Consider the following 11,369-nt stretch of genomic DNA (forward strand, 5'->3'; position numbering starts at 1 on the left):
CACCTGTTCTGCATACCTTACCCAAGCCCTTGGCTTAACTCCTTGGTCTAGGTCCCAGGGCTGGCTTAGCACTTGGGTACCACAGAAGAGACCCGAGCAGGGCAGAAGTCATGACTGAAGACAATCAACCAGTAAGCAGTAATTGCCCAAGCAGGTAAATGCCTCCAAGCAGGTGAAGTCAGGCATTGCCCTTATTTTGATGCAGCCTAGGAAACAGCTCTAACCAAACTACTCAAGTCAGGGTCTCTCCCTGGTGCAGTTAATTATATCTTTCACAGTAGAACAGTCAGCGAATAGGACTAACAGCCCCACTGCACTCCAGAAAACACATTAATTAGAGAACTAGGGCATAAAGGGAACAGTGAATGCTCACCTTTTAGCGAATAAAAAGGAATCGAGCCCATGATTAAATGATCAGTGAGTAGAAGACCTTGAGGGCTCCTTCTTCAGACACACTGTGAGAACACTCGGTTTGTCAGGGAAGCAGAAGCGCGCTTCGTTTCTGGCACCTCAAGGTATCAGACCGGCCTGTCACCTCGTCCCAGCACCACCAGCACTGAGGCCCTGGGTGAGCCAACAAGTGTCTGACACTGAAAAAACTACAAAACTGCCAAATGAAGCGTACGATTTGCACAGCCTGCAGAGGAATTTGAGGAAACGGAGTTTTAGGATCAGGTCTAGCTCTTCAAGGGCACTTAGATGCTAAACCAAATTGTTTATAATGGAGATATTTCCCCACAGATTTTTCAAGATCTTAGCCCTTTGGGCCTTAGACCAGCTGAAAGAGGCTAAGAGAAGTGAAGTCACTCAAGGCAGCTCAGGTCAGCTGAGTTCTAGTCCCAGTCTACCCTGGAGCAGCGGTGGCTCAGGTTTCCTCTGCCTGCTCCGCACTACAAGGGCAGCCCTCACCCCAGCCAGTTTCGGTCCATGAAAACTGATCATAAGGGTGCAACAGGGGAAATCCTTATGATAATCTTTGACCTTTACTGTCTAGAGAGAAAGTGCTTCAAGTAGGAATGTGTGTACCATATTAAGGCTAAAACAGTTCCATTTTAATGACAAGCATGATGTTTCATCAAAATGCTTATGAGATTTATATCTGCTGTAGCTTTCCTTTGGATGGAAGTTGGATGTAAAACAAGCATATGTTTCTTGTTACAAAGCTGCAAAAAAATCCATTGTTTCTAGGTTGACTGATTCAAAACGTAAAGAAATCAATCTGCCATAACAAACACCATCTTAAACAATCAAAATATATTTAACTTATATTTCACTATGTAGTTAATAAAAGAACTTAAAGCACAGCCTAGGCTCACTTAAAAGTGATGAAAATTAATTCAAGCTGAAACTGTCATCAAACTGCATGATTACCAATGTCAACTCAGACTCCCTCTTAATTTGACATGCATAATATACATGTGCAAAGATGTGAACTCAAACTACAAACAGACCTCAGTGATTTATGTAATTTTTATAGAATTTATACCCAAAAAACTACATTAATGAAGATGAAGGTTTCCAAGCCAGCTTCCAAGGAAATGCAAGATGCATCATTGCCTTGTGCATTGTATGTCCTTAAATTGGAGGTTTGTGTTTTTCCCAGCAGGAACCCCTCTCTCATTCAAGAATTCTTTTCAAGCCTATTCAGCGCACAGCTCAACCTTGCTTTCTGCATACTGTGCAGGCCACAAATGTATCAGCTTCTTTACAAGTATTTCTGCATGTACCATCTGAGGAATAAGGATTGGAGGCCTTTTTCAAATCTGTGAGAATCCCTGCAAGATTTGCTCCTGGTACCACCATCTCTACCACCCATTTTTGTGTCTGGATGAATACCGACACTTCCACCAAATATTCAGAAGAGTCCAGGAAAAATCTACTTCTGCAGCCATAGCCCAATACACCACATATTAAGCATTTAGCAAAATACTTGGTGAGTTTCTATGAACCGAGCATCTTGCTCAATGTTGTAGAACCACCTCTTTACAGCCACAGGAGAAAAACCCAGTTCTCCAAACCACAATGCTCTTTACTTCACCTTCAGACTGTCTTTTTACCTCTGGCAGTTGGACCTCCTTTACTATTACAATGGTTTTCCTTAAAATGAGGCAATTTTGCAGCTAGAAAGCTCATGGCTGCAGTCCTGAATCATTCATAGAGGAGCACACAGCCCATACAAGGAATACGGCAGAGTCCCACAGAAAGCTGCACAGGTGGGAAGGAAGCATTACAAGGAAATTACAGATCTGAAAATCCCTAATATTTTCAAGTCTATTCCTTCCCATCCCAAATTTTTAAGGATAAATGTTAAGGATCAAAAAATGGGAATCACACTGACCCTCCAGCTCCTCACCAGCATGATTCAGATCTTTTACACAAGAAAACTGTTTCCTCCAGCTACAGATCACTGCTAGTAGCTCAGCATGCAAAGAGGGGAACACCAGAGGGTGAAATATGAAATGTCTTCCAAGTTACTTGTCTATTAGCCAGTAGCACAAGCATCCAAATCTCACATCACATATTCTAGATAAGAGTTTGCAGTATCTAACACAAAGCTGCTGGTTCCCAGGCAACAGATACCCTTTTACATCCACCTTCTTCCTCTGTTTCTCACTATTTCTAGATTTTCCTGAATGTCTTAAAGACTACACAGCCATCTCTGCCAAAAACCCAACAAATACATTTTCCTTACCAATATAATTCTAAGATACAACTAAACAGCATCCGTTGAACCTTTCCAAAATACTTCAATGGGATACTACTGCACATAATTGGAACTTGAAGTTAAAAATGATCAATCCAAGTCAGAAGCATCTGAAAACATGTGTAAATGAAGCTGTCAAACAACCTCAGCCTCAGTGAACAGGCGAGCTCTTAACATGGCTTCCTTTTCTCTCCTCCCCGAGATGCTATAAACATCACTTTGAAGACTCTTTTATTAACTTCAGCTACTCACTTCTGACTTTTAAAATGTTAAATTTGAGTGTGAAGAGGTCAGTGATTTCATATCTGTTAGGCCAATTGGAGCACAGATAATGAAACAGTTCTAATTCCATTAGAAAAATTATGTATTCTAATAATGCCATAAACTGAAGTGTGAAACTTCAAGCCCTATTCGTCTCTTGGAAGAAAATCAGAGTTCTCAAAAATTCATCAAATTCTGTATGCTTTAACCCTAAGATTTTACTATAGCAGATGAAAGAAAACTCGCATTCTTAATATCATCCCCCTATAGACTTCCAAGAAACAATGGTGATGCAGATATTTTTGTAGCATTTTATCACATCAGGCTGTGAAGTTTTTAAATAACTATTTCACCTAGGGATCACTGTATCCATTCTACAGCAACCAGAGCAGGCAGATGAAGGTTAGTAACAGAAAGATGAGCAAAGCTAAAAGACAGTTTCCAGTCTATCTTCTAATCCAATATTATATTTTCCTGGTCATACCAATCCAGAACTACAGACACTGTTTGTTCTGTATTTATGCAATTTTGTTTTTTTCCTGAACTGTTATAGCTTTCAGTCACTATATTCTTGTATTTGGCAGACAAGCATGCATAACAGGAAAAAAGAAACACTGGGATTATCACACAAGATTGTGTACTTCACAAAAAGGGCTCTATGTGATAGCCTGCAAATTTCACATGTAATATCAAAATTGGTCTCAAATTAACACTACCATTAAATGATGAAAGACTAAACTCAAGGTCTTCAGCCAGTGAGGGCTGGTATTTTCCAGATACAACTGAATTCCTTCTGTTTTTAAGCAGCACTTGAATTCCATGTATATCTCTAATGTCATTAAGCCTGATAGTTTAAAATACTTGATAACAATCACTAAACAACAGTGTGCTTTAGTCCATGAATAAAATATAAGAGAAGTTAATTAAGTGGTTGAAAGCACATCAGCATAACATTTTTACTTTTTAAAAGGATAAAAAGTCTCAAGAAACTGCAGTGAGACAGACATTATGTTTTTATGAAAACAGCCTTTTAAGGATTTACAATCTATATGGTATAAAATGCTAGCAAAACACGCCCTGATTTTGTGATTAAGAAATAATCTATGTTTTAAGTTATTCGACTATGAATGTATTTAGATGCACAAAATATTACATTCTACTGTCTCATGATGCCATCGTAACATCAAGCACCGGTCCAGTATTGTCTCCAGGGAGAAGTGACAAAGGAAAGAAAAGAAAAACCTTTTTAATTTAACAGAGCAACTAGCACCAACAGGCTTGCATGTTTCTTACCTAACCCTACAAATGCAGAAAACAGCTGTGCTATGAGAAGAGTAAGAATCAAAAAGCTGGAACGAAGACTGCATACCACTAAGCTAGTATGTAATGTATATGCTCATAGGAAAGATCTGAACATTAGCCTGTTAACATTTACAAAGAACTCTTCCAAGTAGATTTTATACTTTGACATGTTTATTTTAGTTGGATGAGCAGATTCAATGAACACGCTGAAACAGTATTCCTCAGCCTCACATTTGCCTCCCGGTAGGCTTCTATAACCAAATGTTTAAAAATATCAGAAATATGTGGATATTTGCACGAAGTAGTTCAATAGTTATTTCTTGTTCCACGCTTCTCTTTCAAGTCTTTCGCGGATTACTTCTTTTAGGTACGGTTCAAGATAATGCTTATCCTGAAAAAGAAGAGAATATATTTAAACTTATAGGGAGGTCCAGAAACATCTCAGGCCATTCCTTCAGATTACTTGCCTCAGATTCCTCCTCAGATTTGACCAAAACCCAGCTTAACAAGAAAAAAAAAAAGAAATCAAACATTACTTACTCTGAAAGGTAAACTTTGTATCTGCCAAGACTGCAGCAATAACTAATTCCTAATGCTTCGCCAACATTAACAAGCAAAGTGATGCTTCCAGCTACACCTTTAGAAACAATGTTCTTTTGGCAGATTCACAAATGTACAAAATCCATGTTAATTAGTTCAAAGTTCAACTATAATACTCTGGAGGAACTCATTTTGAACTTAACTTCTAAACAGCACTGTAAACTTGGATTCAGTGGAACACCGTGGCCATGTGTAACACTTACAAACCGAACTGCTGCTTAAGGAACTACACAAACAGTTATCCAATGCAGTAGCTACCTAAGTATGAACAATAATGCCACAAGAAAGAGCCTCTGTTTATATACCCTTACAGTAGCCTGTAAGCAGAAGTTAAGTGATAAGATTCCTTTCTGCCTTGTAACTTGAAGAAAGCCAAGATGGACAGTAATGCAAAGTCTGTGAGTCAATCCAGCACAAAAAAAAATTTATTTACATCTGAAAAGGAAGGTGCAGTTTGTTTTTCAAATGATGACACTTATTTTAATGCAAGATTTCCCTTTAAAGTTATTCCTTTTTGACATATTCATGAATAAAAGCTTTGGCTCAAGATTTTCTATAAGACAATGAAATTCATCAGAAAAACAAGAGACCTTTTGTAAGACTTCTAAGCTAGTTACAGTGTCTACCCGACAGCTTAGCAGAAATATTTTGTCTGAATCCAGACAACGTGCTATGGCTCTAAGCTGTAGTGTAAGCTTTCATCATCTTGAGAAAATTTTTGTAATTTCCACTGAAAAATAAAAATTTCTAAACAGGAATGAAAAGCTGTGTTTACCAGAGGTATCTTACAAGACACACTAATTTACTCACAAAGTGCACACAAGCATGTGTCTCTGAAGACAGAAAACCCCAAAGACCAGTCATAGCAGTGCCTTGTAAGACTTCCACCTTGGAAACACTCAGTACACGTACCTCTTCATACTTCACCCACTGGTCTTTTGGAAGGATCCGATGTTTCAGGCTTAAGTCAAGTGCTCTCTTTATGCGAAATATTCTCTCATTGTAAACATCTTCCGGAAGTCTCTTCAGTGCTTCTTTTACATCATCATCTTCATACAATGTATCATCTCGCATTAATCCTGTACCAAGAAGATTTTACAGTATCACCGGGTAAGTGTTCTCATGTAAGACTCAGGATTGAAAAACTGATGATTTTTCTACATAACATAGGCAAAACACTTCCAATGCAAAATTATAAAGAAAACCCAAACCAATTCAGGAGAAGGTAAGCACTAATTGCTCACGGAGAACAAACTTTAAAACACCAGCTTTCATATATTCCATTTACTCGGTTTTACTCCTTTTCTTAAGGAGGAATGGGGAAAAAGGGGTTTTTAATTCAATGTGTTTCATAAGAGTATATATACACAGAACAATAACTATTCTGGATCTGAGGAGCGGCCTTACATCCATCTAACTGTATTTAAGATGACTGTGAAGGTAAAGGGTTTGAGAGTTCTGAATCCATTAGTCAGTCAAACACAGATGTGGCTGCTCCAGTACCGAAGAATTATTCTCTAAACTCCACTATACATAATGACTAGATTGCCACTGGCTACATTAAGCTATGGAAACCTGAAGCTAGATATTTAAGTGCAAGCTGGTTCCCTCTCGCACCATCTCAAATCCGAGTTAAATCAGAGAAAGCACCTAGTCTTCTCAAAGCCAAGAACACTCCCACACTGCATGCAACAAGAGATTATTGAAATTTAACCAACCCTGTTTTAAGTTTCAGTATTAAAAGCATAGGACAAACTGTTACTTCTGTAACATTCCAAGTCTAATGCAGATTCCAAGAGTGACCTACTGACCGTGGTTAAAGGTTTTGATCTGGTGTGACTGAATTGGCAGTGGTCTCTCAATAAACCAGAAATTTATTCTTGAATTCAGTCTTGTAATTTATTTCAAAGGCACAGTGAATGTGGCTGCTAGTTTAATCACAAGATTAAATTGCGTGTTTCTCCTCAGTTTTCAGTTGCTTGCCCAGAAAAGCAGCAAAAAGTATTAATGCATTTAAGAATTTCAGCAGACAGATACAAAAAGAAGGGCTAAGCGCAGCACCTCTGCAGCAAAGACCTAAGCTTATTCCTCTACAGTCATCTGACAACTTTTTTCTAACTTCTCCAGGGCAAGTATGTTAACCTCCTTCAAATTATTTGCTCATATTGTGGTCAGCAGTAAATTACAGCCTCTGAATATTCAGATTCTCTCGTCATTCAAGAACAGTTATGCCATCTACATAGTTGAAATTAACTTGGTAATAACTCTGAGCAAATTGAAGTCAACAGCATCAAGATAACCTCCTCTGCTTAAAGAAACACTATTTTCACATCCACTGCACCTCTGCATAGACCAGACAGACATCAAGTGAAGTTATGGTGATACAAAGGGCAGACCTAACTAAATCCTTTCTTGAACTTTAGATACTTTGTGTAAATATTACAGACAGATGACTGCTGTCAGTGGGAACCAATAAATCATCAAGGTTTCAGAACTACTTCGTGAAAGTTTTTTTAACTGCCCCAGCTTAAACTTGGCAGTTAGAAGTTATTTCACTGAAAGCAAGAACAAACAATGGAGTAACAGAAAAGTCACTGATTCCTTACTAGGTAGCAATCACTATGGCTGACGCTATTGCTAACTTTTCCCCCACAGTAGTAGTAGTAGCTAATTTTGATAAAAAATACTTACACCAAAGTAAGCATACATACATCAGTTATGAACCATAATTAGTTTGAGGATTGCTACAAATGCAAAATTTTTAAAACTCAATAAAACACTTACCAAGTTTGTTGAATCCAGCTGCATTATAGTACCACTTGCGAATCTTGTCTATAAGGCGACCGCCTCCTGCAACTGAACGTGACCATCATCAGATAAAATTCAACACTTACACACTACTATGACAGTACACAAATATTTCCTGGCCTCCTTCACATGCAGTAATGCAACGATACACCAAGTCTGAACTTGAACATACATGACTTGGCCTCTCTGCTTTTCAGTATCTCTTAGCTGACACTGACTAGGCAGAACGAGTGCTTGTTACCTACAACAATTTGACCTCTATTTCACTAAATATGAATAACAGAGTGTTTTAAGGCTTGGAACAATGCTAACAGGTCACTGTCAATGACAGCACCAATACATTCAGGCTCCATAATTCTTACTTGAGGAAAAATCATAATGTTCTACATAAAGCAAAAGCAAAGCTGGGGAAGGGCTTTTTATCAAGGAGTGCAGTGATAGCATGAGGGGTAAAGGTTTTAAGCTGAAGGAGAGTAGATTTAGATTTAAGAAGACTTTTTTTTACTGCAAGGGTGGTGAGGCACTGGAACAGGTTGCCCAGAGAAGTCATGGATGCCCCCTCCTTGGAGGTGTTCAAGGCTAGGTTCGACAGGGCCTTTAGCAGCCTGGTCTGGTGGGAGGTGTCCCTGCACATGGCAGAAGGATTGGAACTGGATGAGCTTTAAGGTCCCTTCCAATCTAAACCATTCTGTGATTATGCTTTTCAAATAATTTATTTAAGTTCCACAGCTCTCACTATGGGTTAATAACATTTCAAGGTCACTATATTATTGCACCTGGACTGGGGCAATCTGCAGTTTCAATACAGGATGGAGGATGACATGATTGAGACAAGCCCTGCAGAGAAGGATTTGGGAGTGCTGGTTGATGAGAAGATCAACACCAGCCAGCAATGCATGCTCATAGCCCAGGCGGCCAACCACATCCTGGGCCACATTAAAAAAACTGTGGCCAGCCAAGGTGTACCCAGTCAAGGGAGGTGATTCTGCCCCTCTATTTCCCTCTTGTGAGAACCCCACCTGACCACTGTGTCCAGTTCTGGAATCCCCACCATAAGAAGGATACGGAACTGTTGGAACAGGTCCAGAGGAGGGCTACAAAGATGATCTGAGGGCTGGAGCACCTCCCATACGAGGACAGGCTGAGAGAGTTGGGGTTATTCAGACTGGAGAAAACTCCAGGAAGACCTTATAGCGACCTCCCAGTACCTGAAGGGGCTACAAGAAAGCCGGGGAGGAACTGTTCACAAAGGCTTGTAGCGATAGGAATAGAGGCAGTGGCTTTAAAGTGGAGGAGGGATGATTTAGACTATATGTTAAGAGGAAATTCTTCACTATGAGGGCGGTGAGGCACAGGTTTCCCAGGGAAGCTGTGGCTGCCCCACCCCTGCAGGTGTTCAAGGCCCGGTAGGATGTGGCCTTGAGCAGCCTGGTCTGGTGGGAGGTGTCCCTGCCCAGGGCAGGAGGGGTGGAACTGGGTGACCTTTAATGTCCCTTCCGACCCAAAGCCCGCAGTGACTCCGCACACCCAGCGCGGCCCACGCCGCTCCGGGCCGGACCCTGCTCCCGTGCGAGCAGCGCGGCCCCCGCGCCGCCCTTGCGGCCCCCTCTATCCCCGCCGCCGCCTCACCGGTCGTCCTGGCCGCCATGTTGACCTCGGCGCGCGCTGCCCGCTGGGAACCGCGCGGAGTCGCCTGCGCGTGCGCGTCGGGGCGGGACCGCGCATGGCACCGCCCCCAGAGCGTTGCTACGGGCAGCGAGGGGCGAGAGAGCGGGGGTGTGCGGCCCGCAGAGAGGGAGCCTGAGGGGAGGCTTAGCTCCACACAGCTCCGGGATGGGAGGTTGTAGCGGGGCAGGCGCTGGTCTCTTCTCCCCCGTGACAGGATGAGAGGGAGTTGCCTCGATTTGTACCAGCGCAGGTTCTGGTTAGACATCAGGAAAAATTTCTTCACTGAAAGGGTTCTCGGGCGCTGGAACAGCTGCCCAGGGGGTGGTTGAGTCACTGTCCCTGGAGGTGTTTAAAAGCCGGGTAGATGAAGTGCTGAGGGATGTGGTTTAGCAGTGGACAGGTGCGGTTGGGCTCGATGATCTCAAAGGTCTTTTCCAACTCACTCTGGCACAGGAGCTCCTGTCATCAGCGCTGCCGCCTCTGGGCAGAGGAACAAGGGCCCAGGGCAGGTGTGGGGAAGCCTGTGAGTCTGAGGATGGTTTAACTCATAGAATAGTTTGTGTTGGAAGGGACCTTAAAGATCACCCAGTTCCAACCCCCTGCCATGGGCAGAGACACCTCCCACCAGACCAGGTGGCCTAAGGCCCCATCCAACCTGGCCCTGAACACCTCCAGGGATGGGGCAGCCACAACTTTTCTGGCAAACCCTTTCCAGTGCCTCACCACTCTCACGGTGAAGAAATCCCTCCTTATGTCTAGTCTAAGTCTTCCCCTTACCAGTTTATAGCCATTGCCCCTAGTCCTATCTCTTTGTGCCCTTTAAAAAGTCCCTCCCTGGCTTTCTTGTAGGCCCATTCAGGTACTGGAAGGTGGCTATAAAGTTTCCTCGGAGCCTTCTCTTCTCCAGGCTGAACAACCCCAACTCTCTCAGCCTGTCCTTGTATGGGAGGTGCTATCCTTTCTTCCTTTTTATCACCGATATGAAATCTTTTGCTTCCTTTCTTCATGACATTTCTGGGAAGCTATTTTGGCATAAGCATTTAACATTTCAAAGAAACTAGCTTAGCTCTGGCAGCAATCATTTAAAAATATTAAAGTAATTAGAAGCTTAAGTTTAAGGCATTCAAAAGAGACTTATTCTGTAGTATGGTTTGTCACATAATGTGACAAAATCATAAGGACAGTGGAATAAATCTGCAAAAGCAAACTATTTGGCATTAGAAACCCGCATACTTTCAAATAACATTGTTTACTAGGAACATTAATTTTTACTAGATTGTTTGAAGACTATAGTTTGTTATTAGGACTTAATACAGTCAAAATCTAAGCACATTAGACTTATGTATTTTTACTTCAAAGGAAAGAATAGGGGAAGTGTTTAGCCATTACATTTCAGCCACCACTTTAGAGGAAACATGCATCACCAGCAAGAACAGTCTACTCAACAGAAAATTCCAAGTGATCTTCCCAGGCCAACAGAGTGGGGAATACGGGAACAAGAGAGAGCTTCTCAGATATATATTGCAGACAATTAATGTGGCTTTTTACTGTGTTTCAAGTGAAGATGTCCCAGTAAATCATTCTGCACACTGCTTGTTCTGACGACGCTCCTTTTCTTGAGTGTTGTAATTCAAATTGCAGGTTTTTATTTTGCATAAGACCTGACCTGTGATCCAGAGATCACTACTATTCTCATTCTTTAAAGGTCTCTTTAAACTTACTGTATTTCTCATCTGTTAGGGGAATTTGACCTTTTGAACTTTATTCTTCTGCCTGCATACAAAATCTTCAGGCTCTTACACTTCTGCAACTCAAATTGGTATCTTAAGCTCCAACACTAAGTTTTTAAAACATTGACACTTTTTTTCATTAAATAAGCTTAAATCCAAATGAAGACATCTGGACTTCAGCTTCCCAAACCATTTCGTGAGCAAGAACAGAAACCTTTAAAGCATAAACTATCAGGCAGTTTGCATTTGGTTTTAGTCAGTTTCTTCACTTTACCCAAATACACTCTGAAGCACTT

The 11,369-nt window shown here is 41.4% G+C and overlaps 1 protein-coding gene across 1 annotated transcript; it reads right to left on the minus strand.

The window, feature by feature from the left end:
* Nucleotides 1-4,416: 4,416 nt before the first annotated feature.
* Nucleotides 4,417-9,383, minus strand: UQCRB (ubiquinol-cytochrome c reductase binding protein). Its single transcript, XM_069854399.1, has 4 exons — nt 9,305-9,383; nt 7,652-7,723; nt 5,780-5,946; nt 4,417-4,658 (listed from the first exon to the last, which is right to left on the minus strand). The coding sequence occupies exons 1-4, from the start codon at nt 9,321-9,323 to the stop codon at nt 4,581-4,583; spliced, it is 336 nt and encodes a 111-aa protein (XP_069710500.1). The 5' UTR covers nt 9,324-9,383; the 3' UTR covers nt 4,417-4,580.
* Nucleotides 9,384-11,369: the final 1,986 nt, after the last annotated feature.

Source organism: Phaenicophaeus curvirostris, chromosome 3, assembly GCF_032191515.1.
Source record: "Phaenicophaeus curvirostris isolate KB17595 chromosome 3, BPBGC_Pcur_1.0, whole genome shotgun sequence".
In the NCBI taxonomy this organism is placed as follows: Eukaryota; Metazoa; Chordata; class Aves; order Cuculiformes; family Cuculidae; genus Phaenicophaeus; species Phaenicophaeus curvirostris.

Bases quoted from the DNA above. Each gene is read 5' to 3' on its own strand.
- UQCRB (XM_069854399.1), bottom strand. The intron at 5,947-7,651 runs GTAAGTGTTTTA...TTCTTGGTACAG, and splicing joins AGCTGGATTCAACAAACTTG to GATTAATGCGAGATGATACA. The intron at 4,659-5,779 runs GTACGTGTACTG...CTTCTTTTTCAG, and splicing joins AGTGGGTGAAGTATGAAGAG to GATAAGCATTATCTTGAACC.